The sequence below is a fragment of the Excalfactoria chinensis genome, chromosome 4 (assembly GCF_039878825.1).
Source record: "Excalfactoria chinensis isolate bCotChi1 chromosome 4, bCotChi1.hap2, whole genome shotgun sequence".
Taxonomy (NCBI): Eukaryota; Metazoa; Chordata; class Aves; order Galliformes; family Phasianidae; genus Excalfactoria; species Excalfactoria chinensis.
The window spans coordinates 100,623-124,352 of NC_092828.1; the positions used below are offsets into that span (position 1 = coordinate 100,623).

Consider the following 23,730-nt stretch of genomic DNA (forward strand, 5'->3'; position numbering starts at 1 on the left):
AGCACTCCAGCTGCTCACAGCAGACACAAAGTCTGAGGGACTCGGCAACTTCTTCACCTCTGTCTGCTACCTGCTCGTCACATAGTCCTGCAATGTTTGGTTTGTCAGGAAGGGGCTGGGGATGCAATACCCCCCGCACTCTCCAAACACACACTGTGAGCAGGGATCAGCTGCAGAACCTCCTGAGGAACCCAAACATCCAGACGTCTGTGGGTCCTCACAGGGATTTAGCTGACGTACTCACCAAGCCACTATCAGTGACATTTGAAGAGTTGTGAAGTCCCCAGTGAGCAGAAACAAGACCTCACGGCCATTTTTAATACACGTAAAAAGTAAGACCCAGGAGACTAGCAGCCTGTTCGCCTCTCCTCTCTGCCAGGAAGATGGCATAGATCCTGATGGAAGCTATGCTATGGCACATGAAAGGTACAGACGTGATATGGGAGAACCAGCATGGCTTCACCAAGGGCAAATCCTGCTTGACAAACCTTTTATGCTGGCATCTCTGCATCAGTGGACAAGGGAAGAACCACTGATGTCATCTGTCTGGACTTCAGGAAGGCCTGTGACACCGTACCCCATAACATCCTTCTCTCCAAATTGAAAGGATACAGATTTGATGCTCAGTGGGTGAAGAACTGGCTGCAGAACCGAGTCCAGAGAGTGGATGTAAATGGCTCCACATTTGGAGGGAGATCAGTGTTGTCCCTTGGGGGTCGGTGCTGGGGCCAATACTCTGTAATATTTTCATCAGAGACATCAGCAGTGGGGTTGAGTGCATGCTCAGCAGGTTTGATGATGATGCCAAGCTGCAGGGTGTGGTTGACACACCAGAGGGACGGGATGCCATCCAGAGGGATCTGGACAGGCTGAGCAGCAGGCACAGGTGAACCTCGTCAGGTTCAACAAATCCAAGTGCGAGGTCTTGCACCTGGGTCAAGGCAACCCCGTTACCAATGAAAGCTGGGGGATGAAAAGACTGAGCTTAGTCCTGCCCAAAAAGACTTGGGGATACTGGTGGATGGCAAGCTGGACATGACACCAGCAATGTGCCCTCACAGCCCAGAAACTCAACGACATCCTGTGCTGCATCAAAAGAAAGCACTGCCAGCAGTGCTGGGAAGGTGATCTGCCCCCCTGCTCTGTGCAGGTGGGGCCTCAAATGGAGTACAGCGTCCAGATAAGGAGTCCTCAGTGCAGGAGGGACACGGAGATGCTGGAGCATGTCCAGAGGACCACAAATACAAACCAAGGGATGGAACATCTCTCCTGTCAGGACAGGCTGAGAGAGCTGGGGCTGTTCACCCTGGAGAAAGGAAGGCTGTGAGGTGAGCTGAGAGCAGCCTGTCAATATGTGAAGGGGACCCATGGAAAAGAAGGGGACAGACTCTTTAGAAGGGTCTGCTGTGACAGAACAAGGGGAAAGACAGAAATCACAGGAAAAGCCACTGGACAGACAGGATCTGAGAAGAGGTGAGCAACGTCTTTCCGTCTCTTGGAGATCGGATACACCACAAATGTTCTCTGCTGATTAATTAGAAAAAGCTTTTCTCCAAAACTAAATGTTAAACAAACAAACACCACTGGGTTTTCTTCTCTTTGCATATATATCTTTTTATATGCTTATGCCCATTCTCCTGAAAGGGTTCGTTTCTGTAATACGTATGGATCTGACACATCCTTCCCTTATTGCCATTTTCTCATTCAGGGTAATCCATGCAGCTTCCAGTTCTTATAAGCCTTTAAATACATTCTCTGTTGGTTTTATTTCTGCTTGTGCTGTGCTTTTATTCTCAATATGCACAAAACAAAACACTCGGCCATCCAGAGAAGTTGAGTTTTCTTTACAACTCACCGGATGCAACAAATGGTGTCAATCAGGTGTCCTAAAAGTCATAGGGCAGAAATGATACACTCCGCACACAGAGCTGGGTCAGACCAAGACCCCAGTGTGCCACACACCGCCAGGCAGCGCCGGAGATGCCGAGAGAGGAGCACGTAGAGATGGCAGCTTCACAGAGCGATCCTCCCAGTAATCTTCAGATTAGGAACATAAGGAGAGGTTTTTTGCTGCATCTTTGCATTTAACAGCCAATGAAGGTGTCTGATTTCTTGAGTTAATCTCATTGGATTTGGGACAAATTATTGGTTTGGGCCTCTATGCTTCCCTTTGCCTTCGAATTCTAGAGATCAGTTCATGCCCCACATGAGAAAGTTCTTTGTACTCGTTTCGAACCTCAGTTCAATCACTTTGCTCTGTGCCTCTTTGCCATGGGTTACTGTTAATGTTGTTTTCTCACAGCCTCGCCTGCTTCTGCCACGGATCCCCTCAGCCTCATCCAGAGCTGAAGAATCAAAGGGTTTAATCCGTTCTTCCTCAGCAACCCTGCCGTGTCTTTCACCACCTTTGGTTTCTCCAAGCTTTTCCCAGTCCTGCTTTATCCCTTCCAAGACACCAGCATTAAAAGGACCCGAACTGCAACAGCGGCTTCACAGCAGAGGCAGGCAATGAAGCATTTCCCTTCCATCCTCCTGCCTTCCTGCAGCGCCCTCCGTGTCGCACCTTTAGCAGCGCCGGGTGCTGCTGAGCCCGGCTGCACGGCTGCAGTAAGGAAAATGAACAGTAAGAATGCAGCCTGGTGACGGCAGCTCAGATTCAGGGACCCCAGCAGCTCCCTGAGAAACATGCGGTAAAGTCGTTTTGCTGCTTCAGCTTCCAGTCACTGATTTGCTCCTCTTCAGTCCGATACGCACCGTCTCCAGCACGTGTTCTCAGACTTAAATTCCTTCTGAACAAAGCACGTATTTTCCATTCAACCTCCATTTCCTAACGGGGAAAAGGGACGGACCGAACGGCCGCTTTGTGGAGCTGAAGCAGTGCCGGCCGGCCCGCTCAGCCCCGCTCAGTCCCGCAGCTCCCTGCTGCCAGCTCACACGCACTATGCGGAGCTGTACGCAGTCGGCGCAGCGGGCTCTGCGTGCTCAGTGCGTGCAGGGTGCCCTGTGTGCGCAGTGAACGCCGTGTGCGCAGTAAGCGCAATGTGAGTACGGGGCGCTGTGAGCGTAGCGGGAGCTGCGAGCGCAGAGTGCGCAGTAGCCCAGCCCGGCGGCGCTGCCCCGGCAGCAATGAGCGCTGAAGCCGCCCGCTGAGCTCGCAGCACGGCGGGGCAGGGATCCGGCGGGGCAGGGATCCGGCGGGGCAGGGATCCGGCGGGGCAGGGATCCGGCGGGGCAGGGATCCGGCGGGGCTCCCGGTGCCCCACGCTCGGCGTGCCGGCCCTGCTCACACCTCACATTGCTGCCGCAGGCTGCGCTATCTGCGCAGGGCCCAGCGCTGCCGCTACCGCACGTCCCTGTGCGCACGGCGGCCCCCACAGCCCCTCTGCGGCCTGCTGCCCCCACCAGCACAGCGCCCACCAGAAGCACCTCCAGGAACGAGACACAGCGCCGGGCATTTGGATAGGACAAGGGGGAAAGGTTTGAAACTGAGGCAGGTTGGATTTAGGAGGGTGGTGACGCACTGAACAGGTTGCCCAAGGAGGCTGTGGGTGCCCCATCCCTGCAGGCATTCCAGGCCAGGCTGCATGTGGCTCTGGGCAGCCTGGGCTGCTGGTTGGCGACCTGCACACAGCAGGGGTTGGAACTGATGAGTACTGTGGGCCTTCTTTTCCACCCAGGCCATTCTATGACTCTATGATACAATCTCATTAAAAAGATATTGCAGTATCTAAAACGTTTCAGTTGTGAGTCCCGGCACATGGCTCAGGGCAGCTCAGGGCACTGCTGATGTTTTGGAAGCTGGCTGGTGGTTCTGGAGGGGCAGCTGGTGCCTGTCTGTCCCCAGGCTGATCTCTGTCTGCAGTCGTTTGCTGCATCATTTTTAGTGATTCAGAGTTAGACGGTGTCATTCCCTGTGCTGTCACATAGTAATTCCTTTCCTTGGAAAAAAAGTGCACGGGTGTAGACTTTACAGCAGAGACTGTTCTTAATAAGAGTTGGTGATTTTGTGCCAATAAAGCCTAAAGCCTCTTTATGTTGACTGGCTGTTAGCTCTGATGTATAGAAAAAAGCATGCCGTGTCTTTTGATATACAGGAGCTCGACTCATTTCAGCAGCTTGATTGTTTTCTAACCTTTTACATTTTGTTTTCGTTCTTCAGTTCATTCTGACCTTTTGAGATAGAATCATAGAATCATTAAGGTTGGAAAAGACCACGAGGATCAAGTAGAACTGTAATAACTGAATTTCTTCCTGTCCAGGCATGGCAGGTAAACTGCAGCTGCACTCAGTGTCCTCTGGAGCCACGAATGGCAGAAAGACTAATTAGTCATCAGCACATTTTTTCTAAATTCACATCAAAACATTTATTGAGCACTTTTTCTTCCTGGTTAAATTAAATATTATGCTTATAAATTAATAACAGATTTATACTGCTTCCAATTTGCCTTTTGTTCGCTGTGTTTAAGCAGCAGCTTTTATTCTGTTGCAGCCCAAAGAAGTTTTTATGTTCCTTAGACCTGTTGGCTGTCACTGTTTGTTGGTGCCTTCTGTTCACCACTGTATATGCCTGGCCTTGCCAACAGTTTGTATTCATCAGTATTGCATTGTGAGGTTTATTTTGATTTTCTGCTTCCCTGCAAACAGGCTGCTGTCAGAGTGAGCCCTTCAGGCTTCATTACCCTTTATGCCATTATTCACTTAAACTCATTCACATTTTTGTGGGGTTTTTCTTCCCACTTAGAATACAGTCAGATCCAAGTTTTACTTGCCTATACCTTAGAAAGAAGACTGAGATTTATCCCCTTGATGTTCTGTAACCTCGGTTGTTCCCTTTCAGTCACACTCTTTTGGATCTTGTTGGATGGTTTTGCACAAGTGAAGCAAATAGAGCACGTGGGATAATGTGCAATGACAGAATGTCGTCAGTAATCACAGCTCACCCAGTATGGCACGATTTTCTTTCTGCCCCTGATAAATGTGTCTTCCTGCTTTGAGCAAAGCGTACATTACCCTAAGCAATTAGCCATGACAATTAATGAGCTGTTTTATTGAGCAGTAAGTTAATGTCATAGCAGATGCTGCAAGTAGCAGTTGTCAGTATCAAGGCTCAGTTCTCCATCTGAAATGAAGCCAAACCAAAGAGCCAACTTCTGTATATTTCTGACTGTGGGATGAGCTTTGTTTTGTTGTTCGAGGAGGCACTGGTTGCTTGCAGAGATAGAAATCTTACATAAAAAATACGGACAGGCCAAGATTTTTCCAGGATTAGTGAAGTAATGTAGTAAACTGCACAGCATATTGCACAGCTCCAGGAGAGGCAGCGATTGAAGCGGTATCTGACAGCTTTTACTTTCCAGTACATTGTGTCAGGTTACCAGTCACAACAAGATGTGCACATTTGTACACGATAGAGAAAACATTTCCACCAGTTCTGAGTCGTTAGCCTCCGTTTGGAAATTCAATTGGTGATCTCTCTGTTTTGCCATTGCTGGCAAGCATCCCAGAGATACAGCTCTTGTTCTCATGATACTTTAGTCAGATGGAAATACATTTCTTGCTGTTTTCAAGGCCTGCAGAAGTTCTTTCTTGTGAAGTGCTGGGGACAGTCAGAGATATGGTAGCTTTTCTCCTTGGCAAATAGGGAAGAGGTGTGTGTTGTGGCTGAATACAGCACTCTAGTTGAGAGCCCTGGGTTCTGACCGGAACCTTGTCATGTACATCGAGGGGCAGCTCCAAGATTTGGAGAACCCTCCGGGGGGTTGCACAGCCACGAGAAAAAGGAATTTATTCTAGTTTGTATTGAAAGTGTATGAGCAATTATATGGCCACTGCAGAAACAGGGGTGGTAAGTTTCGTTTTACTCAGCAGCTACTGGAGATCACTGCTGTCCTGGAGATTTACTGCCATGAACCTGAGCCATGCAGGGGGACAGTGTCACACAGTTCACCCACGTGCCAGGAGTGGCTCTGCTAGCAACATTTTTGACTGCTTCAATTACATCTGCAAGAGTATATTTTCTATGCGTTTTTATTTTTCAGTTGAACCCTTTTGTTTTCTGACTTTGTGCATTTTCCTTTTCCTTTGTGTGAGTTTACCTTCTATTATGGACATATGCTTTGATGAAATTACAGAAGTCTTATTCACTGTTGTCTGCTGTGATCTCGGGTTACTTTCTGGTGAATGGGAAGAATCTCACTCTTTACTATTGTTTTTTTTTTTTTGCTTTTTCCTGCTTAGGTGCAGATGGGTGAATGCATATCCACTGCCAATGTACAGAAGACATGAATTCCAGAAAATTACTCTCAGAAACACGGAGAACATTTCCAGCTACTAAAGCAGCATGCTGCCAGCAGCCATCGCGGATTCTCATTGTGGATGTCACGTCACCTTCCTGGGCCAACACTTGCTCTGTACTCTCTGAAGCTCTGGAAAACTCTCTGTGTTTGGCATGCAGTCTGACAGGTCCCTGCCGCATTCCCTTGCTGAGCCTCTACCTGGTACAGAACCAGCAGGAGTGTTTACTTCCCTTTGTGGTATGTGTGAAATTATGTTTCTTGGGACCTCACAAACATGACTGCAATACAGTTCAGAGAAGTTTTGATTTACTGCTCATTTATATCTAAATAATTAATCACTCTCAAAGAGCAAAGCTTCATAGACTTAATGGGAGAGGTTAATTTTCTGAAAGAATGATGTTTGTAAGGAGTCTCACATTTTTGATCTGTGAAGTTGCCCTTGTGCATAAATGAGTTTTTGTAATGTTCTCTTGTATACTGCTGTACTTCTCCAAGAATCACGGGGTCACAGAACTGTAGGGGCTTGAAGGGTCCTCTGGAGCTTCCCTAGTCCAGCCACCCCACCAAAGCAGTTCCCTGCAGCAATTGCACAGGAAAGCTCCACAGTCAGCCCGGGTAGCTCTGTGCCAGGGCTCTGCCTCCCTCACAGCCGAATGGAGCTCCCTGGGCTGCAGCCTGTGCCTGCTGCCTGTCCTGGCACTGGGCACCACCAAACAGAGCCCATCCCCATCCCCCTGCCCTGCAGATCCCCCCAGCGCTGCTCAGATCCCCTCAGCCTTCTCCAGTTGCACAGCCCTGGGGCTCTCAGCCGGTCCCCATCAGTGCTCCAGGCCCCCAGAAGCTCCATGGGTCTCTCTCAGCAGCTCTCAGTCTGTCCTGAACTGGGGAGCCCCACAATGGATACTGTGCTCCAGATGTGGTCTCCCCATGGCAGAGCAGAGGGGCTGAGCACCTCCCTGCCCTGCTGGCCACACTCTGTGCCTGCACCCCAGGGAACCGTGGGCCTTCTGGGCCACCAGGGCATCCTGCTGGCTCATGGTCAGCCATTGGCCAACAAGACCCTCAGGTTCTTCTCTGCGGAGCTCTTCTCCAGCAGCCCTGTCCTGTTGCTGTGGCTGTTCCTCCCTAGGTGCAGGGCTCTGCAGTGTGCATGTTGAACCCCATCAGGCTCCTCTCCACCCAACTCTCAGCCTGCCCAGGTCTCACTGAATGTCAGCATGGCCTTCTGGTGTGCTGGCCACTTCCCCCAGCTTTGTGCCACCAGCAAACTTGCTGAAGGTGAACTCTATCCCTACATTCACATCATTGATGCAGATTACAAGATGGAGAATGAACTATTTCTGTTGAAAATTTCTCTCATTAGTTAATCATTGTCACTGTGAAACTTGCACCTGGTGACTAATTTGCATTTACTGGCTTTTGCTTACAGGGGTTTGTTCATGTATTTCCTCTTTTGGCTAGATTGAAGAATCTGCTTATACCATATTATTTCTTCCTCAAATATAACCAGTTTCCCTTGTAATCATCTAACTGGTGAATGGAAGAAAGCAAAATATAAGTGTGACTCATTCTTACAATCCCTTATCTCCCGAACCCTTCTCTGTATTCACTCTTCTGACGTCTTCAAAGTTGATTCAGAATGTGGTCACTGAGACTGAATGCTACATTGTGGTACCAACCTCAGCAATGCTGTGTGGTGAGCTAAAAACGCTTCTTCTTCTTGCTTGGTTGGTAACACCATCAACTCTTGCCATAACATTCTGTTTCTCTGAGACTTTTCCAGGCTGGCCAAGTTTGCACTCCAGTGCCAGCAGTTCTCACCCAAAGACCTGAACAGTACTACACACCCATTGGTAGGTGTGGGACTCCATGACTCCAGGACGAAATCCTGCACCCTTCTCCCCAGCTTTGCTTAGTCCTGCCTACTGAGCCATCTCTCAGGTCTGGATTATCTCCAGAGAAGGAGAAACTACAACCCTCCTGGGCAGCTTGTTCCAGTGCTCCTTCACCCTCACTGGGAGGAAGTTCCTTTGCATATAGGAACTTTCTGTGCTCCAGTTTATGGCTGTTTCCCTTTGTCCTGTCCCCACAGGCTGCTGAAAAGAGGTTGGCCATGTCCTTTTGACTCCCACGCTTAAGATATTTATAGGCGTTAATGCGATCGCCTCTGAGTCTTCTTTTCTCAAAGCTGAACAGACCCAGCTTGCTCAGCCTTTCCTCGTAGGGTAAATGCTCCAGGCCCTTTATCATCTTTGTGGCCTTCTGCTGGACTCTCTCCAGTAGGTCCCTGTCTTTTCTGTATTTAGGACAGTAAGGTACAGTAGGATGGCTATCTTTGATGGATTTAATTTTGTTAATAATGGTATCTGTTCCTCTGCAGCTTCTGATAACAGGAGCAGATTTATATCTGTCTGCTAAATGTCTGTTCCATTTCACCCTCATCTATAAATACTGAGACTCCATTGCTTTTTCTGTACTCACAAATCTGCTCCTTTGTGCCAACAACATGTACTGTTTATCACATAACTTTCTGATCTAGCTAGAGAGCAGCTTGATTGTTCTCAATGAGAAACCCAGATAGAGTTGTGCTGAAGGTTGCTTATTAGGCAAATCTTATGAGGTCAGGAAACCTCCAGAGCTGAAAATAGAGACTGGGAGAGTACATAAGGAAGTGTCATACATAGTTGCCCTTTTCTTGGTCTTACCTGGGTTCCAATTTAAGGTTTGTGTTCCTGCTGTTCACTCCCAGAAGCCAAACTCTACCAAGTCCACTGGGAAGAAAGAGGTAATGCCAAAGAGAGAGAGACCAGGAATAAAGCAAATAACCATGGAGGACAACAGATGTTGGCATGTGGGGAAATGATTGTTGAAGGGACAGAAATGTTAAATGTGCAAGTGAGTAAGGACTTGGAGCACCTCATCTGATGGGGCTATTCCTACAGAAGGTGGGCAGCAGACCATCCCCCGCAGCTCCCAGAGCATCATTGAGAAAAGTACTGAAAAACAAAGGAGAAAGACATCCACTGCAAGGACTGTCACATGAAGAAAGTGAAGTGGGTGAGGGCATAACTTGTGGAGGGAGCTGGGGAAAAGTGAGCACAGTGCTTCCCCTGGCTTGCAGCCAGCTTTGTTCTCTCATTTTGGTACGTTTTCTCTGGAAGTTGCCGATGAAACTGTTTTGCTGCACAGTGTGAAGTTATGAGTTCTTGGAGCTGTGTAATGAAGAGGCAGTATCATATGGCAAGACACATCTCAGAGCCTTTGGCACAGAGCTGAGTGTCAGTTGGCTGGAAGACAGGTGTAGTTAAAATGGAGTTAGCCATCCCAATTGGGGTTTGCAATCTTAACTTATGTCTCAGGCATGTTCCAGAGTTGAAACTGCATCTTGCTTACACCTGCCTAAGTTCACATTTGAAGTACTGTGCAGATGCAGAAAAAATGCAGCTCTGCTGATGCCAGTTCTCAGGGACAGGTGGTTACCTGGACTTTGGTTGCCCAGCAGCTGAGCCGTGCTCTGACACAGTCAGGAGCAACACTTGAGCTGAGACAGCTTCTCTGCTCCTCTGTGAGCTGTATTAAACATTCACCAATGACAACTCTGGGATATATTTTGTTTTCTAACACTTGCTCTGGTGGCTCATTTTTGAAGCAGGACAGTTCACAGACCCTCCATCAGCATTTGATGGAAGGTTGTAGATGCCCCCTGCCTGGAGGCATTGAAGGTTGTGCTGGATGGGGCTGTGAGCAGCCTGGTGTAGAGGAGATGTCCCTGCCAATAGCAGGGGGGTTGGAACTAGATGATCTTAAAGGTCCCTTCCAACCCAAACAGTTCTATTATTCTATGATCTTCTCTTATGGGAATCATTATGGTGGTACATGTGCAAATACAGAATTAGGAAAGCTTAGAACATGTCTTACCGGGTCATTCCAACAGCGTACTCACGTGTTCTCAAGAGAAGTCCTGTGGAAACGCCCCATCACTTTCTGCAGTTCTTTCCCCCCACACGGCTGCTGTATAGAGCGATACAGTAAGAACGGCAAAGGACATGTTTGAAGGTATTCCCATTGGTGTCAGCTCTGGACTTGTTACCCAGGGGTGCATGGAACCGCTTTCTGAGCATGTTGATGCAGTCTGACCACAAACATCTTGCGTGCAGGTCCCAGGAGGGCAAAGTTTGGTATGTGACTATGGATATGGCAGTTGTGACATACTGTCATTGGCAGGGGTTACCACACTACCCAGGTGTTTCTGTGCTCATATCCATCATGCTTATGTTATGAGTTCTGCCTCTGTATTATCCAGAGTCACAGGAGAGGGGCATGCAGAACTCTCGCATTTTGGCTAGCAGTGGGCAACGGGGAGACAGCTGAAAACCTGGGGAATATTCATGCGTGCTGCTGCAGTCAGCTGGTTTAGATTCACATCACTGTTCGTGGCTTTACAAAGAAGTGCAAAATTCCTGGCCCCAGTCTTATCCTACTGCTGGTAATGCAAAAGCTTTTTTGCATATTATAGAAAAATAGTTGATATGATAAATTTGACATTTCCAGTCTTTTGATTTCATTGAGTTTTGTTTTGCAGCACTTGAAGGAGAACTTTGCACGAGTTCAAGCCTGTATTTCAGAGCTCCGCTCACTATCAAGAGAAGGCTGCTTCCCACAGGGGGGAAATGGAGTGGTACAGGCTGTACAGGATGGATTGCAGCAGTTCAAGCAATACAGCAGACACACAGCAGCAGGAGGCTCAGCAAGTAGCTCTGTTGAGGTAAGATAACATTGGTAAGATGGTGATGATTTTCCTTTCCACCTATCACAAAATGGCTGAGGTTGAAAGGCACCTCTGGAGATTGTCCAGTCCAGCTCCTGTGCTGGAGCAGGGATACCCAGGACCCATGTTCAGAGGGAGGCTTTACAGCCCCAATGGGAACACAGTGCCAATACTCCATCACCTGCACAGTAAAGAAGTGCTTATTGATGTTTAGATGAAACTTCTTGTATTCCAGTTTGTGTCTGTTTCCTTTTGTTCTGGCACTGAGCACCACTGACAAGAGCCTGACTCCATCCTCTTTGCACCCTCCTTTCAGGTGTTTAACACACTGATATGTTGATAATGAGTTGTTTTTGGTCCAGGTGCCAGGAGAGCCAAGTAGGAAAGGTGCCCTCCTAGATTTGTTGCTTGTAAACAGAGGTGGTCTCATGAAAGAAGTAGGGCTGACTTCAGAAGGACAAAACAAGGAGCACCAGTGAAGCTGCAGTGATGGGGACAGGAAATGTGGGCAGTCTGTATTAGGATGAAAAGAGTTTTTCAAGTCCCCAGTAGACTTTTTTGTTTGTTTGTTTGTTTGTTTGTCGGGTTGGAAATTATAGTGGTATTAAGAGATTATTTTGAGGAAGTGTAGTAATGTGAAATCACAGTTTTTTTGTGGAACGTATTTCTCCTGGTCTCTGACTGGCCTTTGCTTATGTGTCTCAGGTTGTGAAAAGGGTAAAGGGGATGTGATAGTTTATAGATTAAATGCACCTATGGTTTTAATCAAATAAAGGTGTATCAGTGTAGCAAATGCTTTGTCTGTAGCTCAGCAGAAGAAAATAGTCTCATCTAGACAGTTCACCTTCTCCCGACTTCAAGAACAGTCCCTGTTAACCATTTTCAGTATATCCTAAAAGGAGACCATAATCTTTCTTCTCTTTCAGTACTTCAGAGCCAAACACTAGAGATGCATTTGGATAGAGAATATGTTCTTTGTTATGGAAACACATTTTAGCATTGACGATCTACACATGTATATATATTTTAGTAATTCCTATTCAGCCTTTAAGTGAGACAACCAGATTTAATCTACTTAAAAAATGAGTTGGTGCTGTAATGGGAAGTGGTGCTTTCCCTCAGAATAGCCTAGGAAGAAGCCCTCCTACAAATACATTGTCTCATAGCCCTTACATGGAGCTTACAAAAGAGCTAAGGCTAAAAAAAACCTGTGTGTTTAGATCTGTTTAAAAAATAGATTATATACTTCTTCCTTCATATTCATACCTTATTCAAACGGGAGGCAGCCCAACATCATTGCTTACCAACAGAGGATTAGGGTCAGAGGCAGTTGTTGCACTGTGATTTGTGTTCCAGATCACAATTTTGACGAGCCAATCAGGTAACGAAATTGTTAAGCTGCTGGAAAGGAAGTTAAAAGATGTAGACCTTGTGAGTCTGAGAAAAATACAAGTCATTGAGGTTTTGAAGAGAGACTTTTTGGAGCCTGAGGATGTGGAACAGTGCATACCAGCAGAAGAGCCTAGCAGCAGTGGTGAGTGCTTCTAAAAGTCATGGCTTTGGACAGCACTACTTCTCACCTTTGTCCAATACCTACCATTTTCCTTTGTGCCATGTAGTGTCACTACTTAAGTGGGAGCTGCTGAGACTGGAGAACAACAATGAGCTTGTACTGCAGCACTTCTCTGCTGCTGTATCACATGGACAGACTTAGCACGCAGATTTCATGCACCTCTTCTCTTGGTTTTACTAAAAATGGACTTCCTGTGCAGTAGGGCTTTATTGAGAAACTAAAGAGAGCAAGTGAAGTTTGTGAGAACAGTGCACACTGAAACGCTCATACTTCAGGTTCTGCCCCCAGACACTACACTCCAGTATTCCTGTATTCCAGAAGCCAGGCAGCTTCTGTTTTTCAGTCCAGGTCTCCATTTTAAAGGCCATTGCTGCTAATTCACACTTAAAGTCCTGACCAACAAGCCTTGATTCACACACAGCAGGTTGATAAGAAGCTCAATAAACCTGAGGCCTGATGCCTTGCAGGGTTAGAGTACCAGCAATGGTAGTACTTTTTCATGGACTGATAGGCAGTGTTGAATGTTGTAGCCTTAACTGCCTCTAGCTGTTCCTTTCCAAGTTGCAGTGGTAAATTTCTGGTCCCTTGGTAGAGGAGGGGTTGGGACTGTTTTAGGTAGGTCACAGATTCCTTTTGGTCCTGCCCACTGCCTACATCACCCCACGCTTCATTAGTGAGAGAGGTGGTACACCTCAGGTTTGGATGCTGCTTTTCCTGGCCGTATCTTTATAGAATGCTTACACTAATCTGAGCGTTTTCAGCAGAAAGAAATTAAGCTATAGTAACGAGAAATTCAAAATGAGAAATTAGGTGCTGTTTTGAGCCTTTTGTTACACAGCAAATGATGCTGAGCAGTACCTCCGTGAATCAGTGAGGTGGTACCCAGAAGTCCTGTACTGCAGCAGTTAACTAGCAGAAGCCAGTACAGTGCATACAGTGCCACTGTTTTATTTTCTATGTTGCTTTTTATCTAACTTTCAAATCTCTTCAGTTACTTCAGCTCTTTCTCAAGGCTGATGAAGTAACTCCTGAATAGCAGGAGCTTGTGCTGCTTTTCCCTCCTCATAGCACATACCAGACGCATTTTGCCATAGGCAATGATTGCTCTGTGCCACCTCTGCCTCCCACTAACCTGCTGGCTAGACCTAATCCAGTACTGAGCTTTATAACCAAGTTCTGAGACATACAGCAGCCTTTTTTCCTACCTACTGAAATCTTTCTGCCTGGAAAGGAGTGACTCCATCAGAGAGACTGAGCTGCTTATTCCAGGCTGCCTGCTTGGAACAGAGGCTTTGGAGAAAGCTCTCTTCACTGCTGCCAGAAGGGTGGGTCTGCTTTTCCTGATCAGCACCACCACCTCTCTGTCACAGGGAAGAGGATCAAGGTTCTGTCACTCTGACGTGGTTTTAGAATTAATTCAGTATGTCTGAGCCCCAAGGGCACCAGAACTGTGAGTTACAAAATGGGTCTGGAAGGAACTTCTGCCCACAGCTCTGAGGCTGAGGTATGTTTTGCAAACACTGCTCTAGTCTGTATGCTCTAGTCTATATTGCAGTGTGCTGACGCTGCACGGAACCGTGCAGGGAGACCTTAGAAAATGAGACACCACAAAACGAGATGCTGTTTGTCTCTTGACTACAGGACTGCTTTAGAGCATGCAAACTCCCACTGTTGTTTCTGACAGTGACGTTGTGTGGTCCTTTTGTTCAATATCTGGGGTGAAAAACTAAATGGAGATACAGGCTGTAGGAATTCTACACAAAGACCGTATGACAAAAAGTAAGGATTGCATTTTCAAAACAGCAAAGCAGATCTTCTGTGGGACAGACACTGAACCTACGGTGTTTCTTCAGTGATAGAATATTAGGGCTTGGCAGAATGCAGACTGGAACAAAGATAATAGATCCCATAAAGAGACCAATACATCAGACTTTTGCAACAGCAGTAGTGTGTGGCTGTAATGCCACTGGAATGCAGAGAACAGACCTCTAATGGATAACATTGGAATTATCACTGTGTCTTTCCTCTACCCTATTATGAACACTTAAAGCATCTGGATATTGCCAAACCATTTGCAAGTGGCAGTTAATGTTTATGTCACATAGATGCTGGCTCTGTCTGTCTTTTGGGAAAACAAAAAACAAGCACTGAAGCTAAAGCATCAATACATTTTTTATGAACACAGTCCCTCTTCTGCAAGCCCCGGGGAACCTTTTTCTATATGCTTTCTGCAGACAGCTGACCAATAAATGGCTCTGCATACCTGGCGTTCAAGGACTTCTGCAGCCATCACACTTAGGCGTCAGCATCCCAACCCAGTTCTCCTTCAGACACCAGTGAATCCAATGAATTTGTTTTTACAATTGCTATCTATTGTGCTAACTTAGGATGTGTAAGTAGCTACATATCTGTTAGAGAAATGTAATGCATATGTACATATATTTACTGAGTAAAGAACTAAAGTATTTACCAGCCCCACAACACTGTCATTCAAAACACAGGTAATTCCCCTTGTCACCTGTGTACACACCATTTGTCAAATTGAATGACATACATTTTCTGGTGCTTTGTCTTCCATACTGCTGATGCCATCTGCAAACATCTAAGCCTAAGAAAACTAGGGAGTTCCTCACAGCTGTAGCACAACCAGCAAGCTCTCCAAGTGCGTGTTCTGCATCAGTGCACTCTGCAGGGAAACCGGAACACAAATCCTACTGTCAGGGCCGGAGTCTGACCGAGGTCATAACTGCTCAGGAGGAGCTGTCTCCAGAGTAAAGTGAGGAATTTCCTCCCCCTTGGGGTGTCCCCCAGCACTGCTCCAGGGAGGAACTCAGTTTCCACAAGCATTGAAAAGACAGGTACAAGGCACGGTAACATTCTTAAGCTACATTTATATATAAGAGCTGCTACAGGAAAAAAAAAAAGTCCTTGCAGTGCAGGGCAGTCAGACTGGGGCTTGGGAAGGGGAAGCTCTCAGCACCAAAGGCAGTGAGAGGCACCTCCCATGGTAGGTGGGCTGCAGAAGTACAGCCCGCACAAACCCAGTGCCTTCCTCAGGGCTGCAAGGGGAAGCACTGAGTGGGCTGCCATGCTCTGATGGCTGTGCTACAAGTCACAATTTGCAGACAGTTGAAGAATTGCTCTGCGGTCATTGTTTTAGCCCCTACATTGATTTTATATTATTCATTATGTTGGGGAGATTAATAAACTTCCATCTCTTTTTTTTTTTAATGCAGAAGAGGATGCACAGTGTTATGTTTGCAACCTGTAAATACTAATGCATAAGGAAAAGATTTCTCGTTGCACATGAATGTAGCACTGCATTTTAATCATCAGCTGAACTGATAAACATCTGCAAAAAAGGGCTTTTCCTGCTACTCACTCCTTGTCTCATAATACTTGTTTCACATCTTAGTTTTGTGTGCCATTAATGCTACCTGACTGTTTCTCCTGTGTTTACAAAGGCCGTGTTACATACCCATCATACATGTTTTGCAAGCTGGTTATCAGCCTCTATTTTTTTCCACTTTTTCTGACTTTATTTTATATCTTTCTAAATTAATTGAATCTGCCAGACTTTATGACAGCTTCTTTGACACAGCTTTGGGTTATTATTTGAGAGCGTTATGGTTTTTTTGTTGTTTGTCTGTTTCTTGAGAGGGATTGATTTTGTTTGTATCCTTCTTGACACTGCCTTCCAATCTGCATTTGCCCATTTCTAAATGTAGCTGATGGATCATATACATTCTGCACCTCGAAATGGTGGCTGAGTTTTTAACTCCTCCTTTTAATTTCTTCTGAAGAATTCTCATAATGTTATGCATTGCTCTTCTTCAAAACGAAATGTAACAATGGTGGATAGTTTAGACTCTGTTGTTATCTGCAAGGACCTTCTGCTTTGTGATTGCTGTTACCAAGCAACACTTCAATAGTAATGTTCTGAACCATGTCCTCTTTGTCAGTCCAGGCCAAGTTTTGCTTCTGTTCTGTAACCAGCTGCTCCTAGTATTGATGGTGTTTAGCAATTTAATGTGTCTGCATTGTAACATCCATCTTCTTTATGAGGAGCAGTATATCACTCTACAAAATTCCTAATTACAGTAGTATTTCTGTTCTGCAGATTCTCTGATTTCTTATACAAACCTTCAGCTTATAGCAAATCTCTTCTAAGAGGGCAGGTGTCACAGTGCTGTGCTGTGATTTGTGCAATAGTGGCTTCTGAAGCATCTCCTTTATGAAGGCATTCAAAGAGCTAATGGGGGTTTGGTGTAGTGCAGAATGCATTAGACTGTTCATTTTTATGTCTGAAAATATTTTTGCATGCATTTTTGCCATTTTTTCTTGCAGATATTGCAATCCTCGGAATGGACATTGATCTGCAAACCATAGAGGATAATGTCATCAGCTTGGAGATGCTGTTTAAAACATGGCTTCATGATTGTGGCTCAGAGAGGGAACATCTGCATCTCCTTCTTCCATCTGGAGGCCTCAGCTGTGGCACCACAACCAAGCCAACCCTAAGTATTTCATTTTCTCTCCCTCTCTGCAGAGAGCTCCTGACGCCCATAACCTTAAAGATTACCCAGGCCCTTAGCCACCTGCTTAGAGTGTGTCTGGGATGGTGTGTCTCATGACCGTTGATGTTACAGTTTGCTTCTATTCTGCAGCAAAAACGTGCTTTGAAGAGCATGTGACTTTATAACCACTGTATCAAAGTGAAAGGGACTTTACTGAGTGCCGGAGACTTTCTGTCTCAGCTTTATAACTCTAAAATTATGTTCCTTGTGCTTGATAGAGGTCTGTGCCAGAGCACTTAAATAAAGGCTGTTTTAAAAAGAGGCTTGGCACATATTTTTATCTGTTGGTGTTTGGTGTTTTGATGGGGGTTTTTTTGTATGTGTGTGTGTTTTCCCCTTTATGTCCAAATTCCTAACCAACTCCTAACACTCAGGTAAGCAAGCACTGAAAAACACCAAGAGCTACAGCAGACATAAATGCTTCCTGTAAGTATTTGCTGGCCACATCGTTACCATTGTGCTGCCTTGGCAATCTGCACTGCTCTTCCAGCAGCCCCTTGATGCTGCTCCATTGTCTCTAATGTGTTACCGCTCATTTTTATGGCAGCAGAGGCACACTTGTTTTCTGCTAGTGGTCTGCAAGCTGTCGCTGTCTGGAAGCAGAGCACAGAAAGGTGCTGTTGCTTTTGCAGATAAGCAAGCACTTAGCAAGCAGATCAGAAGGCTTAGTGTGACTTTGTGTAGTAGCTACCATAATGGCCTCCGGACTGGCACAGATCATTATGTTTTTGTTTCTCAAAGGTGAATTTTTCTTAATCAAAACTTTTAATTTCACATTTGGTGTGCAGTATTACTATAGCTGGTGAGACAACCCAAGTTACAGCAGGTTTTTTTCACCTTCCCAAACTGAAGAAGTCTTTAGTCGGCCAGAGAAATCATGTGCAGCTGTATATCCAGTTACACTAGAATTGGTATCTTCAGTGTAGTGTATTTCTCCACAAACTCAGCTTGGAGGAGATGGACAGGAAACAGTGAAGCCTTGAATGCACTGCAATTTCTACTCCAGCTGGCCACTCATCTGCAAGGCTGGAGCTTGCCTGCCTGGTTGCCCAGCACTTGTTGGTTCACCCGTGTACCAATTATGTGGTAGCTTATCTGGTGGCAAAATTTGTTGCCTTATTTCACAGGCTTTATCGTTGTTCTTCCAGAGAGGGAGACATGGTTCAAATCTTAGGTAGTCCTGTGTGTAGCCTGGAGGAAACATCCTGTGGGTTGCTTCCAGGTGGGGATTTTCTGTGATTTTATTATTCACTACGTAGTTACAGTTGCTAGGTAATACTAACTTACTGCTTGTAAGTGCCTTGGGCATGTCATGTGCTACACATTGCTATTTCCAGCAATCTGAACCCATCTCCCTCTCCCAGTGTGTCTGAAGTGTGATTTGCAAGAAAGACTGATTGACCCAGCTCTGCTTTCTGGGACAACTGATAGCACCCAGAGAACAGCTGATTTGAACTCACCCTGCCAGATGACAGCCTGGCCAGCTACAACGCTGTATAAACTCCAGGTTGTAAAGTAAGTGTCGTTACATCTTTTGCTTGGTAACTGAAAGGCCGGTATAATTGCGTTCATGCTTTCTGCGCAGTTTCAACTAGGAATCAGTAATACCAATGTAAAGTGTCTGGGACTCAAAGTGCAAGCAAAATTCTGGGCTAAAACATTTCCACTAGCTGTATCTCTTGGCATTATGGATTAAGTACATCCCATACACACTGACAGGTGTGAAAAGTCTAAAAGGATGTTACCATAATGCTAGCACTTCATGAGTTTAAAAGTGTAGGTTTTATTCACGGAACAGTTGATTCCTTCCAGTGTGAAGCCCTACAGATTGTGGCCATTGTTCCATATACATTATTATTGTTCTTCCACTACCTAAATGAGGCAATTAACTGGTTGCTAGAGCTTGATCTCCTTACTTGACTACTAGGCAAAAAAAGCAGTGGAAGCTTCACAGTGCTGTATGACTTCAGATAGGAGTTTGTTTTCTTTCCCATCAGCAGGCTCTGCTGGTAGGCACAGAGAATAACAGGAAGATTTTAGTAAAAATATGCAATTTCTGAACTTCTTCCTGTAGAGTTGTTCTTAAAATGATTCTCAGCTTGTCAGTGTTTGAAGAGTGCTAAGTAATTGTGCGTGAATTATTCAAAGAATCACAGAACAGCTTAGGTTGGAAGAGACCTTAAAGTGGGATGCTAGCTGTGTATAGGAGCAGTTGAAGTGTAGGAAAACCATAATATGCTAAAATCACATAGGAGGAGATGCAACTGCCAGGGTGATCCATTGCCCCAAAGGCAAAATTACTAGTCTGTTTTGTATTCAAAATGCATGAAGATAGAATATGCTCCACAGCATACTCCTGAGAAAGAAATGGAATCTGGCAGCATGCTGGAGAGTGCGAAATTCAGCGCTGATCAGCAACAAAGCCCTGGCAGCACTTTCCACTGCAATTGGACTTTACTTCAGTTGGGCTTCACTGTGGCTATAAATACTGCTTGTAGCAGTATTGCAGCTGATACAACCATAGCTGCTTGAGTTCATCTTCACCACACAGAGTCTTCTTGGCAGTTTCACTCTGGCTGTGCTTAACACGAGCTGTTTGTTTATAGAGCTCTGAAGTCCGAAGGGGTTTGCGAATCTGTACTGTATGGACTGCCGTTCATCATCAAGCCCACAAGCTGCTGGCAGCTAGACTGGGACGAACTGGAGCTAAACCAGCACAGCTTCCATGCTCTATGTCACAGCCTTTTGGTGAGTGTAAAAACTGCAGTCTCGTGGGGAAGAATTGCCACAGAAAGGAATTGTTGGAGTATGTCCGGTAAGGTCTTTCAAGCCTGTACCAGAAATGGTTGGGCGTGTAAGTCCTTCCGATCACCATGACCATGGGAAAGAAGCTACAACACATCAAAGAGGCATTGTAACTCATCAGAAATGGGTCTAGAAAATGAAAAATCAGGGTTGGAGTTAGGCAAGTATTTTTATCTGTGAAAATAGTCAGCCAAGGCTTTGGGATGTGGAGGACTTTCCATTACTGACAAGTCTTAAACTTGGATGTTTTCTTAAGAATTGTCTGGCATTCATTTAAGAAAGTTGGGTTGTCCTCAACCAGCATGCATAGTAGTGACCTCACAGCGAATGGGCTGAAGGAAGCTTACACATTTTACATGTTGGTTTTGGCTTTTGCTGTTTAGAAAAGGAAGTGGATGCTTTTGGCCAAACATGAGCCACAGAACACTTGTCCAAGCTGGAACGTTGCGGTGCATTCCTACTACATCGTTGTCCCTTCTGACTCTGCCACTCTGCTTGTCAAACCAGTGGCTGTCAGAGAGCTCTTGATGCCATCAGCCTTCCCAGCCCTCCTTGCTGAGCAACCTGAGAGAGTACAGAGCCCTATAGAGGTAAGTCACTGATGACCCTACACAAAAATCTGTGTCAGGAATGCCAGCTATACAAGCAGAGAATCAGGCTAACAGTCAGCCTCCATGCACAGAACAAGCAGATACTACTGAAGATGTATTTATCTCCCTTACTACAGTATGTTCTTTGTACATAAGATAAATCAACACATAAGGCATCTCTGTTTCTTCTGATATATTCAGACTTCTGTAATTCCTGTTGTGCATCCACATGTTCTGAGTTTTCTGGCTCTGCTTCAGGTGATTTCAGGAAGGATGGGGCTCTCACTATGGGGCTTAGCAGGTGAAAAAAAGACAGCCACTAATAATGATGATAATAAAAAGAAGGCCTCCACTTGTCACATCTGATTGCCACCACATTCTTTTTTCTGTCTGAGCAGAGTGCCCTGAACAGCTTAGAAGTGGAAGTTGCTTATAATCCCTTACACCTGAAAAGCAACCTCTATAAATACCTGAAAAGTATGTTGTACAGACCCCTGCACAGGCAGCAGCCCCAGCCCAGGGACCAGCGACCAGAGCGGCACCAGCCAAAGCAGGTACGGCTCTTGTCTTTGACCAACATAGATAGACCCTGTCTTGTCCTCCTGATCTGCTTCCTGCAGAAGGGAAGAGGGCAGCTCCGAGGCCAGCACTCACAGCTGTAGAAGCAAAGAGGTGAGTGTAACTTGCACTATTGAGGAGATAGGTGCTGAACATCCAGCCCATGCAAACACAACGAGGCAGCATGCAGTGAAGTCTTGGATAAGATAACCCCTCCTTCCACAAAGGACATTTCACTGGGACAGGCTGCTCAGGGGGGTTGTGGAGTCTCCTCTGGAGATATTCAAGTCCTGCTTGGACACCTACCTGTGCGACCTGGTGTAAAGAACCTGCTTTGGCAGGGGGTTGGACTCGATGATCTCTAGAGGTCCCGTCCAACCCCTACAATTCTGTGATTCTGTGACATTAATATTTCATCCCTGCATTGCAGCATCAGAGCAGAGCCAAAGCCACAGTGGCACCCCTTCTGATGGCTCCTTCTCCTGCCCAACTGTTCAGACCAGCAGGGGTGAGGAGAGACTCCTGCACACACTCCTTCCTCCCCACAGAGGATGACAAGATCCTGCACTGAAGATACCCCATGGCGCCAGCTCTCATGCATTTAATGGCTTGGATTCTGAGCCAGAAGCAGACAGGCAAGGCACCGAGCCTGGCTGAAGTCAGATGGGTGCTTCCCACTGTTTGTTGCTCCTTGTTTTATGGTTTTGTTTGTCACTAAATCAGTTGGTAGGAAGCTTGCTTTGCTAGGGTTTCTTGGCCTCTTGCTGTTCAGCTGTCCCCTACAACACCTAATATTTCAGCACACATCACCAACATGCCTCAAATTACATTCGTTAGAACAGACCAGTGCAGCCCACAAACCACAGATTAGTGTCAGTGAGTGCAGAAAAACTGCAAGGTAGTGTGGTGGGGAAGTTGTGCTATACAGGAATGTCAAGCCACCCTCATCCTGCAGAAGGTTTGACAGAGTGTTCTGAATAAGCATAAAACAGGGCTTTTGGAGAATGCTGCCCCCAGAGCAGCATTGTCCATTACAATACTGATTTGTCAGTTTCCACAGTGGTCTCCCTGTCCAACTCCCAAGCTCATGGATGTGTTTGCAGCAAGTGCCAGGCTAGCAGCAGTGTCCTGGCCGACTCCTGCACAATGCAGTAACCCACTGCAGCTGGATCTCAGCACAGCACCTTTCTCCCTGCCAGTTGTTGCTTGGAAGCATACCATCTCATGGTCCATCTGCACATAAGGGACTGTTCTGCAAGCAAACATGGCCAGTACACTTTGGCGAGGCTTAGCAAATACAGGGAGTTGGCCTGCAGCTTTCCAGAGAGCTGAGTGAGCCCCAGTTTTTCAGTGCATACATAGGACAGCTGCCCTGCCAGAGCAGGAGCTGAGGACAGTGCAACTTAACTGATGTGGGGCAGCATCACTGGGCTTCCAGGACACTGCACACAAACAGGGATTTGTTCCATGTAGTTTGTTCTAACGTTCTGTTTCAAAATAAAAACCTCTTGCTAAATGTTACCTTGCTGCCTGCGGTCTACAATGCTTACAGTGTGTAGCAATCCTAGCACTGACCTCTATTTCCTGAGAAACAGCTGCTGTTGACCAAGGGCACAACACAGCATCATGCTTCCTGCAGGACTGCAGTGGCAGGACAGAGGCAGCTGTTTGCTCCAGGATCACAGCTCACCCGCAAGCTCTGATTGCTACCAGTTATCTACCCATTCACGAGACGTGGGGAATGGTCTTAAACTGAGGCAGGGGAGGTTTGGGTTGGATCTTAGGAGAAAGCTTTTCCCCCAGAGGGTGGTGACGCACTGGAACAGGTTGCCCAAGGAGGCTGTGGATGCCCCATTCCTGCAGGCATTCAAGGCCGGGCTGGATCATCATGGTTCTTTTCAACCCAGTCTATGACTCTACAATATAGGGGAAACTCCCAAAGAGGGATGATAAGGGGAAAGAAATCACAAAACTGTGAGTGTTTGGGCATTCCTTCTGAAGAGCCTTCCACCTGGTCACCGTGCTGTGAAGCAGGGCAATAACCCAGAGTGTTCTTGAGTACTCTTCCTAATGCCAGTATGGGAAAAAATAACCTGGCAGAACGGCTGTCTCACACCTGCACCATGCCAAGACTCCGTATGGAAGGAAGAAGTGGTTATAAAATGACATGTTTTCTGAAATGAGAAACAGAAAAAGGTGGTACAAAGGGGAAGAATACGGCTGGGCTTTGCCAGTTCCCAAGTATTTTCTCCTGATAAAATCTGCCAACTGGCCTACAGAGACCAAGACTGCTGCTTCATCTCAGCCACAGCTGCTAGACCTGCTGTACTCAGTAGCATTTCTCGGGTGGAGTTTGGGCTGTTGACAAAGGAGAACAGGAAGGCTCAAAGGCTGTCCACATACAGGGAAGTCTGATATCCAAATGACATTCTATGCACCACGCAGTCTGGCTCCTAGCACCCAGACAGGGCAGATGATACCAGGATGCTGTTCCCCAAGTATGCAGACTGCATTCAGTCATGGCACAACTACTGAGAAGTGCCAGGACTATCTGTGAACTTCA

The 23,730-nt window shown here is 46.3% G+C and overlaps 1 protein-coding gene across 3 annotated transcripts; it reads left to right on the top strand.

Moving 5' to 3' along the window:
* The first annotated feature begins 3,206 nt into the window (after positions 1-3,206).
* Positions 3,207-22,682, top strand: M1AP (meiosis 1 associated protein). Of its 3 annotated transcripts, none has more exons than XM_072336469.1 (10): positions 3,207-3,490; positions 6,238-6,533; positions 10,879-11,061; positions 12,421-12,598; positions 16,985-17,158; positions 18,579-18,729; positions 19,821-19,962; positions 20,403-20,609; positions 21,008-21,163; positions 21,598-22,682. In XM_072336469.1, the coding sequence occupies exons 2-10, from the start codon at positions 6,252-6,254 to the stop codon at positions 21,736-21,738; spliced, it is 1,614 nt and encodes a 537-aa protein (XP_072192570.1). In that variant the 5' UTR covers positions 3,207-3,490; positions 6,238-6,251; the 3' UTR covers positions 21,739-22,682. The 3 variants fall into 3 exon arrangements, with proteins under 3 accessions (XP_072192570.1, XP_072192569.1, XP_072192571.1); XM_072336468.1 differs by having other exon boundaries at positions 3,207-3,477; XM_072336470.1 differs by lacking the exon at positions 21,008-21,163 and having other exon boundaries at positions 3,207-3,477.
* The last annotated feature ends 1,048 nt before the right edge of the window (positions 22,683-23,730 follow it).